This window comes from Lichenostomus cassidix, chromosome 5 (assembly GCF_008360975.1).
Source record: "Lichenostomus cassidix isolate B80296 chromosome 5, HeHo_3.0, whole genome shotgun sequence".
Taxonomy (NCBI): domain Eukaryota; kingdom Metazoa; phylum Chordata; class Aves; order Passeriformes; family Meliphagidae; genus Lichenostomus; species Lichenostomus cassidix.
In genome coordinates this window covers 50,844,787-50,863,036 of record NC_139486.1, presented here as the reverse complement: position 1 = coordinate 50,863,036, position 18,250 = coordinate 50,844,787, and the positions used below count along the sequence as shown (strand labels likewise).

At 35.1% G+C, this 18,250-nt stretch overlaps 1 protein-coding gene across 8 annotated transcripts in view; it reads left to right on the top strand.

Moving 5' to 3' along the window:
- CCDC73 (coiled-coil domain containing 73) overlaps positions 1-18,250 on the top strand; it is a 58,949-nt gene that overhangs the window by 31,989 nt on the left and 8,710 nt on the right. For 3 of the 8 annotated variants that reach the window (XM_085063023.1, XM_085063030.1, XM_085063022.1), the window contains 7 exons: positions 5,528-5,656; positions 6,015-6,074; positions 8,593-8,697; positions 12,362-12,472; positions 13,995-14,126; positions 16,443-16,478; positions 17,983-18,181. In XM_085063023.1, the coding sequence (XP_084919149.1) occupies positions 5,528-5,656; positions 6,015-6,074; positions 8,593-8,697; positions 12,362-12,472; positions 13,995-14,126; positions 16,443-16,478; positions 17,983-18,181 (772 nt within the window). The remainder of the gene's footprint in view (positions 1-5,527; positions 5,657-6,014; positions 6,075-8,592; positions 8,698-12,361; positions 12,473-13,994; positions 14,127-16,442; positions 16,479-17,982; positions 18,182-18,250) is intronic. The other 5 variants (XM_085063024.1, XM_085063028.1, XM_085063027.1 and 2 more) reach the window with 5 other exon arrangements.

The following is an 18,250-nucleotide window of genomic DNA, read 5'->3' as shown; positions in this document are numbered from 1 at the left end:
ATCTGTGCTTCTTTGGGCCTTCCAAAGGCTGCTGGAGTATTAATAGAAGCAGTGGACAAGCAGCAGAACTGTTTTTCATTCTATGACTAATGGCTAAATCAGTGTTATGTTTCCACAGATACTTCAGTTGAAACTGGAGCAGCTCTGAGAATTTTCTATAACCTGCCAATTTTTATTTACCTCTACAGCATCCTCCTTGTTTCTTGCTAATTATTAATAACCTCTCTTCTTGCTGTGCTGCGCTGTCATCACTTCACCCATCTGACATGGGAAGGTAGCAGTGGTGTTTTCAGATCAGTCAGAGATACAACATGAAGAACAGTTGCCATGGTAGCGAGCTGGTAGCTTGAGCAGAGGATAAAATGTGTAGCTGAATCCCTGTCAGAAGCGGGAGAGTTTTGTGACAAGGCAGCAAAGACATTAGATTATAGTGACTCTTTTTACAAGGAAGTTGCCAGTAAGCTCTTTCCTCCCTGCCTCTATTCAGAAGCTGCTATTTGCAAAGTACATTTTTGAGTTGCACTCTTGAACATAGGTAATAGTGCGAAGAATAAAGTTCTTTTCCCTTTGAGCTGTTTCTTAAGAGCTGACTAGAGAAAAACAAAAGGACCCTCTTAAGTCAGAATTGTTTGGTAAACTCAGTATCTTTCCACACCATATTTTTTTTTATCTCCTTATGTTTCTATTTCCCTCTTTCTTTTGTTTTGTTTCGTTTGTTTTTTGGGTGGGGTTTTTTTTGTTTGTTTGTTTTTGTTTCTCCTTTAGATTCTGTAACGATTTTATGTGGGTATCAAATGCATGATTGTCTCAGCTTCTTTGCCTAATGTTAATCCCCAGTTACCAGATGAATGCTTGGATTTACCGTGGAATCTTTGCAAAGTTTGTGAATATTTTTGAAAACAAAAAAGGGCAGGGGGAGAAGATAATTTGTAACATGGAACAGGAACTATAACCATTTTGTATTTGGGTTAAATTAATAGAAGAATGGATGCTCACCTGCCATAATCTTTCTTTGCCTGAAAAATGGAATTTGAAGGCACAAAAGCACTTGAAAATTCTCTCTGAATCTACTGTTGTTTTTTCTTCTTAATAACACACAGTCTCTTATTGTTAAGGTTCTTTGGAGTACAATTGCATTAAAAGCCGGATTTAGGATTAAATTTTATCTTGAAATATAGACAGTTGGAGATTTTTAAAATTTGTTTCATTCTTACCTTCTTTAATGCTTTACTTAATTTTTATACCTATTACATAGAAATATTTTAGCTACAGTAAAAATTAATCAGGAATTCAGATTTTTTTTTATTTACATATTTAAATATAATATGACAAACCTCAGTGTCAAAAAGAAAAAGTTTTGAAGTGATCAAGGATTTCAGAACTCTTACCACCATAAATCAGACTGAAACCCACAGTAGTAGTAAAGCAGAACACTGGAAAATTTCTCAGTCTAATTTCTATATAATTATTAAATCTTACGGCATTTAAAAATGTTTATTTATCTACACAATTCAAGTGATAGGTGATACAGAAAAACTACATATGTTTATCTGAAATATACGATGGATGAAAGAGAAACAGAAAAATACTGGAAGGTGTCAGTGGTGATAACTTTCCTTGGTAGAAAAGCCGTATTTGTTAGGATGCTGATATTATCACAACTATGAAGGTCTGAGGACAACTTTGTCTGTGCATTGTATACACTCCAACTGTGCAATTCCTTTAAAAAAAGCAAATAATTTGCATATGTCAGAAACAGGGGCATTCATCTAAAATGCAGCATGTCTTTATTGTAATATAATGTAAATGAAAAAAGAGTTTTTGAAATACTTAAGCATCACAGTAAACTGGATTTGTTGCTTTTGATGAGAAACCAAGAATAATTTATTACTTGGCATTCTCTGAGAGTAAGTAATTTGAGAGGTAAGAAAACAAATGTTTATCAAAATTTTACATAGTGAAATTTGTAAGTAACATAGGTGTGAGAGAGAAATTGAGAATTTATGTACTCCAGCAGTCAAACATATTGTTTGATCCACTCTTTTTTCAGCTGTACTCTTGATTCTTAAGGTCATGAAGAATTATGAGTTTTAAATAAAATACTGTTAGATAAGCAGAAAAAGGGGCCAACTGAAACTTAATGTGCCTTCCTCAGTTCAGCAGGAAATGCCTTTATTGTAGTTATTTCTGAATTTCTTATTGGCTTTTAGTATTTGACCATGCTATTGGGAACAATCCGAACTGGGATATTTAGAAGAGTTTTGAAAAGGGATTACCAGGCTGTTTTCACTTGCTACATAGCTGAAAGAAGTCATGATATCTACAGCACAAGCTGGGACAACTTCTAAAGCCTGTTTTATCTGTCTAGGAGACTTGACTGACCTCTAATAGCTCTGACAACTTATGAGTTCAAACTTCTTTCCTCTGTAACCTCAGTGCTGGAGTGGGAATGACTATCCATGGTACTAAAATCTTAATTTGGTTGTCAGCTCTTATCACAGCCTTTACTTTGACTCAGACCTGGATGATCTCACACATTTATTCTTAATGGGAATGTGAAGTTAGTGAATACTATTTAACATTTATGGATAAAGATAAACTAATTACCAATTTAATGAAACTGCAAGTGTGTTATGAGGGTATTAAATATGCATAACAGTAAACTTGAGTGAAATTGAGGTGTATTCTGCACAGGTTTACTCTTCTGGTGTTTCAGGAAATAAATATTATTTAGAGAGGTTGTAATTTTCTTGTGACATTGCCTGCTTCAAGTCCAGTTCCCAAATTGTAACACAAAGGACTGTGGCAAAATTTCCTTTTCATTAACATTTGTTTAAGGATTTGAACATTTTGATATTCAGTGTGGTAGCATTCTGTATCATTATTAGGTCTATAATATTATTATGTGGTAGGATTCTTTTCAACCACTCTGAAAATACTTGCATTGATTTCTGGCCAAGAAAAAGATTTCTTTCATTCTGCTGCTTAAAAAAGAACTCTGCTGCTCAAGACCTGAAAGATTATGAGAGGGTTGCAGCAATCCAGGAAGAGAGCAATCCAGGAAGGGACAGTTCTAATTTTGAATACAGGTAAAGTTTTCATAGGGTATCAGTCTTGGGAAGTGGTTACATCTGCCTTTGCTGGCTGCTTTTCCAGTCCCACACCATTCTTCTTGCTGAATCATGTATTTGTGTGGCCTCAAGGGAGAGTAGAATTAACGTTTTGTATTGACCAAAACTATATTTTACAAAAACAAAGAAGAAAAAAAAAAAAGAAAAAGGAAAGAAAAGGAAAAAAAAGTGGAAGTTTTAGCTTAGATCCACTTGGAGCAGGAAAGCAGGTTTAAGGAGCATGACTGGGATTTTTTGAAACTCTTGACTTATTGTGGCATGAAGTGTTTATTAAGCTATGTCCCTAGGCATTGGCTGCTAGCAGCAGACCAAGGGAATGGGTTAAAAGCCTTGTCATTCTCTCTCAGCACACCCCAGAACTGATAAAATTATTTTCCACATTCAATTGAATTTGTAGGTCTTTGCATACTACTTGTGATTTTAATAATGAGAGAAAGCTACTCGGAAAAAAAAGTAAAAACTCTCGGATGACATTTTAATTAATTTCAGAGTATAAGAAAATATATGTGTGTATGTAGGTGTAAAATTATTTTTCATTATTTTTACAGCTATATAGCTTGTGATTTCACTCACCATGGAAAACTTTGCCATTATTTTTGGTGGTCTCATTTGTGTTGGACTTTTTTTGGGAGTTTGTGTTGGGTTCTGTTTGTTGGTTTTGGTTTTTCCTGCCTACAGCTTTCTATTAGCAGATCAGGAGTTGGTTCCAGATGCATTGTACACATCCACCTGCCATTACAAAGAAGAAAATATAGTCATCATTTCTACTTTAGGGGCGTGATTTCCTTCATATGACTTGTGCTTTCCCCATGACAAAATAAGTAGTAAGATTTTTCTGCACACTATGAAGTCTGACTTTTGGAAAATGCCTCGTATCAGACCCATGGCAGGTTTTACACCTGTTTGTGTGGCACCCAGCCTGTCAGCTGTGCTCTCTGTCCCATTAATCTGCTTCTCTGTGCAGACTGGCACAGTGCACCTTTCCACTTCTACAAAGTTGGAGCCTCTGGCACCTTTTCCCACTTATCTGCAGGAACTCTCTTTGCATACTTCATTACAGAGTCTTCTAGCAAAACAGTGTAACTGAGATACATCTTTATTGGAAAAGATTGGAAAAACCTAACTAGCTTACAGAATAGAATAATTGTAAAGCATTGCTGTCTTTCGGTTCTGTAATTGGTTCTGCAGTTACACTTAGTACTTACTAGATCGATCAATCTAGTTTTATTTATGGCCAAAATACATGAGAATTAAAGCCTCTAGCAAAAAAATGATTTATTTGAAAGTCCTACCTATGCTTGTATTTTCCATAAAACTTTGTGAATTTCAGCTACAACATAATCTTTCCTTCTTCTTTTGTACTGTTCTATGATTTTGTCCAGAGCAGTTAAACCATTGGCCTGTGATAATACTGTCTGTGATAACTGAAATTCCAGTTTTGTGAAGAAAAGTTAAACAGACCAAACTTAGTTGTTAGATAAAACTATTACCATTCTGAATGCTTGGTTCACCACTATGGCATCACGAAGAATTCTTGATCCTATCTGTGAACAGCATTCATAACCTCTGCTATTTGTCTGAGTAAACGTCAGAGTGCTCAAGGAGAGAGCGATATTAAACAGACTACCTTGCACCAGGATGGAAGGGGAGGGGGAGAACAGGGCACAATATTTATGACTCCAGGAACTATAAGTTGTAATTTAATGAGATCAAAGCGTTTGCTGTTTATTTGCTGCACTAGGAGCTCTGAATAAACTGGTTACAAAACAGATACCACCAGAGGAAAAAAAAAAAAAAGGAAAAAAAAGGAAAAAAACCAAGCTGCAGGATATTTAAAAGAGGATAAAGACTACAAAATCAAAGGCATCATGTTGTAGAACCTTCTAATATAAAATTAATTTATCATTCTCCTGAGATTAAGTAATTAATGTTTCAGGAAAAGCAAAGATCCTCCAAATTTATAGCCAGTTCCTGTTTTTACCAGATAGTCACTGTTCTCCCTTTTTTGCTCCTCATTCCCAGGAACATAGACAGTAGTTACAATAGTAATTCCTACTCTATATCTGGGTGAAGCAGGTTTTACCAATATCAACTCAATTTCCCCTTCTAATATACCCCTTGGAAGAGAAAATAGCAAAATGACTAAGTAAAGGCTTCAAACAGAGTAAAATCGGCACAATAACATTTTACCTGTGGAAATACACTTTTAGTCACTTGTGACAGGTTTAAAGTTTAGCAAGTGAGTCTTACATGTTTCAGTACTTCTAATTTATTCTGTTGTTTCCATACATTATTTCTACGTAGGGCTTGACCAGGATAGTTTAAAAGATTTGTCTCTGTTTTGAATTGCAATGCCTATACTGGATGAACTATTTATATGTGTTTCCTGTTTTAAGGAACTGAATAAAGTAACTACAGACCTGATAAGGTCCAAGGTCACATCTCAGTACAGGGTGGGAGAAGAAAACATCAATCTTGCAGTGAAGGAAAAACAGTTTCAAGAACTGCAACAGAAAATCAGAATGGTATTTTGGAATTTAAACAAATTAAAGTTTTGGTGAATATTTTCTGTTCTTCATTCAGCAAACCTCCTGGCAATGATCTCTGATGGATACAGATTAGTGATTCCTTTCTACTAACTGCATTTACAATATAATGTAACTATTTCCACCACAATGTTTTCTAGGGAAGTAAATGCATTATGAATATCTGTATAATTTCATAGTAAAAAAAAAAATGGTTAAGAAGACACTCCAAAGTAGTTCAATTTCTTTGAATAGCCTCATGATAATTCCCTACAGCACATTAATACAATATTATTAACAAAAAAATAGTAATTTAAAATGCTTTTTACTGTTCTTCATGCTCTTGTCTTTTTTTAAGGAGACAGCAATCAGTAAAAAAGTTCAAGAAGAAAATACTCACATTAAAGAAGAAAAGTTGGTGAGTTGTTAATACAGCTTTGCTATTTAAAATCACTTGAGAATATAGGTGCTGTATTTCATACTTAGTTTTTTTAACTTATACTAAGCTACAAAAACTAGCTAAATGATCTTGTTTACTCTTCAGAAATATTTTAATACTAGCATAAGTGGTATCTTACTGCTCAGTTTTTAGAAAGAGTGTTACCAGAACAAAGTACATTGTTTGAGACTTTATTCTAAGTCTTAAATCTTGTTTTTGAATTCAGATGGGAAAAATTTGATATTCTCATTAAACAGTTGCCTACATGTGGGTTCAGTACAACTAAACAGTTGCACAGGTTAGCATAATGTACTGGCTGTTCTGCTTTCTGGTTGCCAACAGTTTATTCTAATATTGCTGGTATTGAAAGCAGGTAAAATGGGAATAATGTGTCAATGGTGTAAAAAAGGAAATCGTGTACCATTCATATAGAGCATAAACATTTAGGCTATTAAGCGACACCTTTACATCACTGAAGAGAGTTAGGACTGCCTTCTCTTGCTAACTCAGGTATGTTCCAGAAAAAAAAAATCCTGATGTTTAAACAAAGATTGTGGAGTCAAGTATCAAATGCAGCAAAAAAAAAAATTTGTTCCCTGTAATAGCAACATAATACAGTGCTTTGTTGATCATTAAGCCTGAAAACGGTGGTTGTTCTTTACTTGTCTTGAACAGTTGCAGAATTTTCACTGTGCAGTTCACTAAAGGGAACATGTCAGAGAAGCGTATCGTTCTTGTTCCCAGGGAAGGATGAAAGCAGTATCTTGTCTGCATGCCCATAGAGCATCCAGTAGCACTCTTCCAATCCATAAAAGCCTGTTTGCATTTTGAGCTTGCTTTTAAAAAATACTTGCCAATAAACACATGGAAAAAAAAGAGAGACATATTCAGGCCTCATTACGCTCCCAGCCCTGAATGCACTAAAAGAATTTATATGGAGATGCGTGGAGCATAATTTGTATGCATATTTGTTAGTGTTATCTAAGAGAAGGATTCTGGTTTGTGTCTCTCTCGTTCTGTGTGAGTTGCTAGGGTTTGTTTGGTAGGTTACTTTTAACATATGGAGGGGTTTGGTGTGAGTCTGGGCAGAGCTCTAATGTAGAGATGGACTTAATGTTTCCTCCAAGTGCTTGGATTAGAAGATATGGATTTCTGTGTTATGGAGCACTAATGATTCAGCATCTCAATTAATTGAAATGTTGACTTCAGTGGTTCTTGGACTAAGGCTAGAAATACCATCTAAATTATTGAACTGAACTATGTGAGAGAAGCAGCCTGGTCTAGTTGAGTAAAAACTGTACTAGATTTAAAAGATGTGGCCAAATCTGCTCCTGACCTGCCAAATTACATTGGCCAAGCCATTCCACACATCTGCAGCACAGTTTTCTAGATGTAAGATTGAGCTAAAAATAAATTAAGCTTCAGTGCAAAAATATTTATATATGTATGAAAAGGAATGAGTGAACACCAAAATTTTATTTTTAGTAGATAGCTGTATCTGTGTATCCAATAGAATCAAAACTAGAATAATTTGAAAACATTTTGCAAGTACGGGAAAGTACTTTGTTTTAATAATATGCTGCTCTCAATGTATTTTGAAGCAACTGAGCACATTTAAGATTCCCCTTTGCCTGAAACAGTGTTTTTTTCTGTACAGGTCTTCTTTTAGTAACTGCTGTAACTGGTCTTGAGGGAGTAGAGATTAGCTAGTCTGGATCATTCGCTCTGTCTTTGAAACTTTGGAAATGTGTTTTGTAGTGTTTCATATAAAAAGGCTCCATTTCCAGCAAATTGCAACACACTTTATGGCAGTACCCATGTAAATCCATGGCACCTTCATCAACTCAAATCAGCTCAGTTTGGGTGGCTCTTTTTTTACAACTCACTCTTCATGAAGAAACAATACAGTCTTGATGAAGGTACCACAAAAGTTCAAACATTGACAGCAAAATCTGATATATTTGCACCATGTGGTGCAGAGCCAATGGGTGGTAGATCACATTTATTAGGATTTAATTCAGGAGATACAGAATAAGTTCATATAAGGGTGATCCATTAGTGGAATAATTTCTTTTGGATTTTCCATATTTTTCAGAACTGTAATATGGTAACATAAAGTTAATTTGTTTGTCCTGAATTGAACTCACAGTGGGGTTGGGTTTGATGTACTTTATCCAGATTTGTGCTGAAGAATATATAAAGATTGGGTGGATTTAATTTTAATTATAGAAAAATTCTCAGAAAAATTGTAAGTTATAATAATTTATAATAATGTTATCTTCTCCAAGGTAAAAGGCCAGAAAAATTGAGTGTTTTTCTGAATTCTCCCTACAAACTTTTCCCCAGAGTTATGTTGGAGTATGATCTTTTACATGCATGATTTTGTAAACACTGACAGAATTTACAAAACATTAATAGAAAAGACATAAATTATCTAATGTTTAAACTCCAGAAACAAAATCTTGCTCAGTATTTCTAATCTGTTTGTATTAATAAGGAAATCCTCAGCTCTCTACAGTGTATGCAGGAGCTGCTTCAGCGAATAACCCAAACGAATGTTAGAATGGAAAGCGAATTAAAAGCACTGAAAGAAGACTATCAGGTCAGATTTTTCTTGATTAGACAAGCTGTTACTATCTATTATGTATTTTTTAAGTCCAGGGCTGTTAAAGACATCTGTGTGCCTTTCAGAACTTTTGACCTCACTTCCATTGCTCCCTCAGCTCCTTAACTGTCAGCATGAACCTTGAAGCGCAGGCTGTGCTTTCCCTCTTTTACTTCTCTCCCTGAAGTAAATCATGGTTGCCATTCTTAGAAGCCATTTCTAGAGGGCAAAACCAGAACAGGGTTGCTTTCAAATATTTTAAAATAAATTATTTTATGACTTTTATTTCTTGTAATTTTCATATAGGTGTATGTTTCTGGACATTTCAAATTTCAGATCTTCATTCACAGCTTGAGCTTGCCCTCAGTTTTATTAAAGCAGAGAGCCTAAGAAAGAGCATATTTTTAGCCTTTTCTTGCTGTGTTTTCTGGTGTCATATTTATGCTAGAGATGGAAAGAAGTCATGCTGGACAGTGTGGAGTTGCAGCAGTCCTTAGCTCCTCTTTCAGCATGTAAAAGCAGCTCAAAGCAGTTCAGATTCCACATTTCAGTAGCAGTCAGATTGGCCCACAGTGCACTGAAGATTAAGGTCATATCTGTTCCCATCATATGTGCCATGCAGAGTTCAGGTACAACCACTAACTGGACTATTAAAAATTATCTACTATTTGCCCAGACATAACCACAACTGTTCCACTCTTTGAAGCCATGGTTTTGAATTAGGAGTTCTGTTAATTTCAAATTAAACTTCCAGTGTGCATGTATACCTCTGTTTCTAAATAAATGTTTCTGTGCTAATTTGAAATTATTCACTTCCCATAAGCCTTTACTCTTAACATGGGTAAGTAGTTTCCCTTTTGCCACAATATAAATACAGGACTTTTGCATTTTGATGAAAAAAGTAAAGTTAAAAGTGAGCTATATTCTCCATCAGAAATGGGCTAACATCTCCCTAGGAATTAAAGTATCTGCAACATTTTTACAAAGATTAATTGAACAGTGCCTTGGTTGTAGAATTGCATAAAGTGGCATGATTTTCTGTTACTTCTGTTATTTATATATTCGGTCCAGTGAAACAGTTGGATTACTTGCTATTCATACAATCCTGGTTTTTGTTAAAGGAAGAAGGTAATGTGCTTTTTATTTTTTAAAATGATTGCAAGTACTTTGTAGATTAAAACAGAAGCTCGAGATAATTTAATTCATATATAACTCTATTGATGATTACTTTCATAATACAGGAAGCCTTTAGGATCTTTGTGTCAGGATTATTAAATAGCAGATGTATTTTAAAGTTCTTTTTTCTGATAGTATTCCTGAGCTATTGTTTCCCATCTCAGATAAAGTTTATAGTTTGCCTTAAAGCTCCAGTTAAAACAGTAAATGGTGTCTGTGAATCTTCTCTTTGAAGACTGCACATAAATGTCTACAAGTAAAGCTTGTTTTCTTCTTAAGGTATGAATTGAGTACAAGTCTCTGTTTTGCAGCCTGTGCAGGCCAAAAATTGATATCTGATTGCAATTATGCTAATTCTGATGAGAGCCTGTCTTGATTTGGATCTGTTTATATTAGACATTGAGAAGGTATTACTGTTCCTATTGTTCTAACTACAGCACATACCACTACTACTCAGCAAAGATTCAGTGCAGTCTCCAGAAGTAACTTCTTGCAGGTGTAAATACTTTAAATGAAATGGATGTTACAGGACATGGATAACTAATAGGAGGCTCTTGGTTCAATCTTCAGTACATAGTTTGATGTAAATAGACCTTCTTTTTCAGTTTGATACAATTATGAGGATATTCCAGGGAGTGAGACAATGTTAACTTCTTATTTTGGATTTTTGAAGTTTTTTAAAACATCAAATGGGACTTATAAAATGGAGAGCTTACAAAATGGAGAGCTGAACTTTCCTTCCAATTTGAGAGTTATTGCTTTCATTTTCATTGATTCTAGAACCTCAGTATTACAAATGGGATCTGAAGGTTATGTGTTATGCTCTGTCCTACATCCCTGTTGAATTTCTGAGCCTTGCTCATCAAGCAAAAGAGTTTCTTCAGAATACCAGAAAAATGAAAGGAGTGATTGTACAGTCTTGTGGAAATACCTTTATGCTTATAATCACAAAAAATTCCTTATTTATAGGCTTGAGATGACAGAATGCTTGCAAGGTAGCATTCAGGAAGGATCCCTTCTCATTCTATGTATGCATACTTTGTGCTAGGATACCAATGTCATTATGGTTTCAGAAAAAAAAAGGTAGAATTCTTTAACAGATGACAGAATACTTGAGAATGCAAGGAATTCAGGTATTCCCCTCTCTGTACAATTGGCTTTAACATATGATCAGTTCCATACATCTGCTACTTCTGATATTTTGCCCCAAGAGCTATGCTGTGAATACCTTAAATAAACCATCACCTTGGCATCCTTGGAGTTAAGAGCAAGTTTATAAAAAAGAGGAGGTCTTGGAATCCTGGTTTATATGACTGGATGAAAGATGCTACATCAGAGTGTGATTCTTCAGACAATGTATTGTTGAATTGTCTCATCTTTTAAAATACATAATGTGTCAAAGAAGATCCGCTATATTATTATGCACAACTTTTCCCATGCGTACGAAAGTGCAAGGTGATTTGAATTTTCCTCGTGTTAGTACCTGTAAAATATATTTTTATTAACAGTGTAGCTAAATTAACATTTTAAAATTGATGCTAAGTGAATCAACAAGTAGACTCATCTTTAGTCAAAAGATTTACTGAAAAGGAATTGGTTTGGAGTTTTGCCTCCATAATATTTTTCAAGTGGACTTCCAAAGAAGCTCAGCGGAGCCATAAGTAGGTAGCTGGTCATACAACTACATGCATTAAAGTTATGTTTACATTATCAAATATATTCGTGCCATCTATATTGCAGGTGATGAAATGCAGTGAGTCTTTTATCTTCCATATTGTTTGCTATAAAAAATGTGATAGGATAAAAATTTCAAGAGTACCTGATACATATGTGAAGTTACTGACGATATAAGACTCCTTTAATTTAGCACAGTAAAGCTGAAAGAGTTAACCCAAAGATGTTGCAAGTACAGTTATGGTAGTATAAAACTTAGTATTACTGTTATTTCAATGCACTCCTATTTCAGTGACCTAATAAAAATAAATTAAAGCATAATCAGATATATACTTCATGTCCCAGTGGATATGTTTTAGAATGTAAAAATTATACAGTTTATAAGAGACGTTAATAAACAATTTAGGACAGAAAAGCTTATTATAAAAATAATTTTTTTTTCTTTCACTACACAGTAGTTTTTTCTTTAAGTACAGTGACTCTGGATTATGCTACATTTCATATTTCTCATCTCTGGACTTTATATTACTTTTTCAGCACATTAAAACTTATGCAGTGAAACTGAATAATGGCAAGTGTTTTTATACCCTTTTATAGCCATTTCTTTTTTCATAACCTCCCCCTGTTTCCTGTTAGCTAAACTATAAGCACCTTTCTGTTAATTTATGAAAATTATTGTTGAGATAGCACATTATCACTGATCTGTATGGCACTTGCAGCATGTTAGAAGCAAAGGTCCAAGCAACATAAAACACATCAAAATTCATTAATGTGGTATTGATTATTTTTTGGATAATTAATTTTATTGCAGGCCCTTGAAAGAGATAATGAGCTGCAAAGGGAGAAGGCAAAGGAAAATGAAGAAAAGTTCCTTAATCTTCAGAATGAGCATGAGAAAGCACTAAGAACTTGGAAAAATGATGTAGGTTTATTAAATTAAATGTTATAGTATTAAAAGTTTTTTGGAATAGTCATCAAGCATTTCGGGTAATTCCTAAGAGCCAAGAAAATATTGCAGAAATAATACAATAAAAACAACCCATTTCTTCTGCAGTAATACAGACACTTCCAGAAAGGAATATTTTTTAAAGGTGGATTTAGGTTGACTTCTGTGCTCTAAAAAGTCAGTGTTTTTCCTGCAGTTTTGATTTGAAAGGAATTCTTCAGTGTGGACTAAGGGTGAAAGGGGATGAGAAAAGGTGTATGTCTGGCATGTTGCCCCAGTGAATTCACCTCTGTGGACACCTAAACAATAATTTGTCTTCTATATTTGATATTCTTTCTATTACTGCATTACTTTAAAAGACTAATTCAGTAATTATTTAATCCAAAACAATGACCAAAACATTGTAGCTGTAAAAATTGTCTGCAGTAATAAATGCATGTTTAGAGGTAGGAAAGATTAATACCTCTTCAATAAGACAAGATCTGCTTAATGTGTAAAAACCAGACTCTAAGCAGTATTTGTTTAATAGTCTGTCTTCTTTATTTCTCTGTACTTGGCACCTACTGCCAGAAAGGTTTTGGTTTTGGTAGATGGATTTCCAGGGAAGCTGTGGAGAAACAATGCAAAGCTGTCCTTGTAATCTTGTTTTCTAAGGCTCACTCCTTTGAGTGCAGCCACTATGGGGATGACTGCAACCATGAGTTCACAAAATAGCTGAACTGTTCTGATGCTCAGTTCCTTGAGAAGATCTGATCTCCTGATTCCTTGGATAATTTTATACCATAATTTCCTCTCTAGACATGGGAATTTGCCCTGCTTATTTCTCAGGAATGTTTGCATCTATGCTTTAGAAGATGATTGTTATTCCTTTTCATATTTCTGCTATGGCTAACTAGAAATTTTGTCTCTCAAAGTAAATAATCAAGAATAAAATTAACACTGGTCTGGACATCTTTGCAAATTATGTGAAGGTATTTCTGTAAAATTGGCCTTTTGTTCTTTTTACATGTTGTAATTTGGACCATCCTGTTAGTTCTAAATACAAAAATTTAATTGTTACATATTTACTGAAGAAGCATGGGATACTTGAGGCTATTTACAGAAGTAAAGTGCCGAGCAAATTATGTGCTGTTGTGATTTCTTGACAGGGTAGGTAGAAAGGGAATGTTGGCTATTACATTTATCTTTGAGTCAAAAAGGAAGAAAGCTACAAATACAAATATCACTCTTTTTGAGCATTGCTACTTTCAGTAAATGGTGAAAAAAAATCTCAAACCAGTTACTAAAAGCTATGATATGCAAATGGAAATGTGGTTAAAATTTTGGTTGGAGTGAAAGAGCTCACTTACTTTGTACAAAGAAATTGCTTAGCATCGATACTTTTTTCAAGGAGTTAGTTTCATTTGCTAAGCTGTTGATACCCTTCTAAAATGCTGGTTTACCTATTTGAACATGCAGTAAAGTGTTTGTGTGCTCTGGGTACTTGCAATTATTACAGGAGGAAGACATGAGAAGAGAAATACACACTATTAAAAATGAGTTGAATTCCCTGAAAGGACTTCATAGACATCTTGAAGATTATCGTCCTCCCCAGGGAAATCAGCATTCTGAGCAAGTTGAAAATCTGCAGGTAAGTGTCTCTGTTAGCTGCAGTGTGTCTCATAAAAATGCCAGAGAACAAGATGACAGTGTTTGTAATCTTTCTGCCATGTCCACTGATCTTCCACTGGCATTGCTAAACCTAGACATTTATCTGATAATGATTCAAAATACCATTAAAACTTACTGCACCCAGTGAATATTCCCCTTCCATGTAGAGGGGTGCTTATATCATAGAAACCTGAGATGTTACTTCACTAATAAATTTATACCTAACAGATAGCAGTGTATATAACCTATTTTTACTAAATCCTATTTCACAAACATATTTTTGTGGGTGTTTCTCAAATAGTGGGGCAGGCCCAATTGACCTACATACGAAGTTCCCTGAAAGTGTGAAAATCAGTCCACTTCTATTCAGAGGAACTACTTTTAGTTTCTCTAACATCTGTATCATGGAACAGATCAGTAGATTTTTTTGATCAATACACAGCTTATCTAAGTTCTTCAGTTTTAAAGAAACACCAACCTTTATGTCACAAAGGCATAGCAAGATCAACAGGTGGTGAACGCAGGACATGAAAGACTTTTATGCAGTGCAGGTTGAACTGGAATTGAGCTTGGATTGTTGGGTGAACCAAGCCCATGGTCAGGTGTAGATTCAGGGCATGTATGGGAAGTCAACAAGTGGTTAAGCACATGAAGATGGTCTTTTGGAGCAAAAGGAAGAGCACGTGGCCCTGCAGCTCTGTGTTACCCCATGATTAAACTGGATTGCAAATTTGTATTCCAGTTTTTTATAAGATTGAAAAAATGGGCAAAGTCAGAAGCCATGAAAAACTCACTGTCCATTGAATGTATTCTGTTATTCTGTTCAGTATTGGTTATATCCATTTTCCATTACCTTTTACACTCAAGTAATGATTTATTCTTCAAAGAAGGGAAAACTTGCTTCTTATGTATATGATTTTGCTTTCAGTGTTAGGAAAATAGGAAGACACTAGGACTATAGACAGCTATTTTAGAATATAGGTAACTATTTTAGAACTAGTCTATGTAATTGTCAGTAAAATGACAAACTGTAAAAGTATTTTAGAATTTGGAAGAACTGAAAATCAGTTGCTTCACAATGAACATATGTATAGCTCACACACAAGCATACCCACATACATACATGTCTGCTGGTATGTGCTTAATAATGCAAGGGAAGTTAGACTTGAAATGATTACTCAGTATGCTAAAGCTGTGTGAACTCTACAAGGTCTAATGCAAACTGTGTAACTTTTAAAAATCACTGTTTCCTTGAATGAAAATGAAATATCAGTTATTTTTAGAATGCAGAATCAAAGTGATCAGGCATTCATGATAAACAGTACTTGTGCTTACTAAGATGACCCTATGGGTTTGAAAGCAGAAAAGCTTAATGTATATGCTCATAAATGCAAAAGAGGTCAGATGTCTTCCAAATATACATCTTACACTGTCTTATGGCAAACTGCCACACCACTTTGTGTTGTACAATCATTAGATTTCCAGAACTAGGCAGGTTGGACTGAGTCATATCTCCAGTGGAATACTGCCAAGAAACTGGAGCCAAAGCAGATCATATTGGTTATTCTGATTTGTGGAATTTCACCTTGTATCACTAATGAGGCAGTGTCTAGTGAAACATAAAAGGGAAAGGTGTTGGCTAGGATTTAGATCTTGGCTATGGTTCCAAGTGTTGTAAGGAAATATGCATATACTTATTTTTACACCTAGTGCAATCTGAAATCCCTGTGGTTATTTGTGGGGCATGAAATTCAGAATATATGTAAACTTCTTCATACTGATCACCTCTGGAACAGAAATTAAACATAAGGCTTTTTTAAAGAGAGGTATAATGTCAGACTTCATTACAGACTTGGATTGCAATTTAGTTTAACCTTACCATGCTTCTCATTTAGTTTGATATAATTTGTAATACAGCTGTGTACCATTCGAGAATAGAGTTAGACCCAGCAATAGATTGCTGTCATTCTTTTGTGTGTGTATGTACAGGGAGATCTGGTTATGAGAATGCTTTGAATTTCATACTAGGAAATAGTCTGTTGAGGGAAAGGATACTTAGGGATATATGTGTTGCTTAGTTAGATTTTACCAAATCACAGGCAAAAAATTAAAATCCATGTTTAAAAGTTTTGCTATTTAGGTATTTTAGTTCATGCATCTTGGACCTATTTTTTTAAGGGCTGAACAGCCATTTGAAGTTATTGAAAAGTAGGTCTATGCAACCCATTTGAAAATCTGGAAAGGAATCATGTAACCTTTCTGCCTTTCTATGAACTCTTCATCCTGTTTCTTTCAGATGCAGTCACCAGTTCAGCCCATACCAACAAATGTGGTAAGTTCCACTGCAGTGGCTGTCTTATAACTGTACAAAAGAGTAATGCACACAGTTATATTGTGGTGTTTTGTGTTTCTGTCACCTAGAAACAGAAGATTAAAAAATAGTTACAGCTTTCATGAAAGAAAAAGGAAATTTCTACTATTTTATTCAAAAAGCTTGAAAATATGATACCAGGGCAATATAGAGCAAAGAAGCAAAATTAATTTAAAACCTAGAAAAGAAAAAGATGTAATATGTCCAACTTCCAAATCAGAATGACAGGGGAAATGGTGATAAAACATACAGAAAAGGGAAAGAAATTTCAGCTGAAACTTCAAACTGAGGGTGGAGTATTTGCAGAGGAAAACAATGTTAGGACCTTCCTCCATTCACGAAGACTCCCCCCTCCCCCAAAATGGCAAAGCTGGGAGCATCCGGATGTTCCTGTGACCTATAGGGAACTATTTCTGGCAGATTTGTGTTCTACATCCCCTACTCTGCCAGCATTGCAACAACGCCATTTTTTAGCAGCACTGTCTACATGCCTCCCTCCATTCTACAATATTCTCTATCCTCCCCACACATCGATGCCCAAGCACAGCTCTTGTAACTCCCTCCCACATCCCAGCCTTCCTTCTGCAACACCTTCAGCCACCCAAGTATCTTCAGCTTTTTCCCACATCTTTTATGGACTAAGCTCCCTCCCACATCTGCCTACTTTTATATCCTATCTTCAGGGCAAGAGCCAGCACGTGCTCCTGTCTTCAGCTGCCAAATAGTTGATGATGATAAAGGATGTATCTCCTTGTATTTTGGTGGGATTTTATTAGGCTGTTTCTTCACTATTCAGCTCCTAGTTTTCACAGAACTGTGACTGCAGCTTTCAAAACTAAACACAAACACAGGTGCAGTAGCTGACCAGTGATTTAGACATAGACATATAGTAGACATATGTTTCAGGCTTCTACTCCAGTTGAATTTGACTCAAGTTTGGGTTAAAAAGCTATTTGGGAGGGAATGAGAAACTGAATGACAGGGATTTCAAATTCATAATACTTATTTGTCTGTAAAATGAAGTGCAAAGTCCTGGGCAGCTTGTTAGACAAAAATGTTGTTAATATGTGTATGTGTGCACATGTGTTTGGGTGTAAATAGCAATCATGCAGGATTTTCCACATGTAAGTACTGAGCAGATCACTGATTTGGCCAGCAGAGAGGGAGTGATCCAGTCACCACATGTACAACACACATTCCTTCCACTGAGGAATTCTGTCAATCTGTATAACTTAGTGGACTGTAATATAGCAGGACCTAATTTCTTTCCTACTCTTCTAGGGTATTATTATGCTTTTTTGTTTTCCTCTGTTTACACTAACTTTTTATACTTCAGGGGAATGGTCTCTGTTTTCCATCAGAATTGTAAATTTAATTTTAAATCTCAGTCCTGAACTTTTTACCTAATCAGTGACTGTAGAAAATTATTAAAATACCTATAATATTTTGTTCCTTTTTATGCTAGAGTGGTCAAGAGCACTCAAAAGACAGTGAAATACAGGCTATTCAGAAAGAAAATGAGTTTATGCAATCGGTCATAAAAAAATATGGTAATTGTGGAAATGAAGAAGAAACTGAAGTAAAGACCACAAGGGACCAGTCTTCAAGCATTGAGGAATTGCAGATAGAACAAAGTAATAACCTTCCATGGATAATAGAGATAAGTAGTATTGTTGAAGAATGGATAAATGTTTGTAGATACAGTGTATAACAAGAGAAGGCTTAAATCCTGA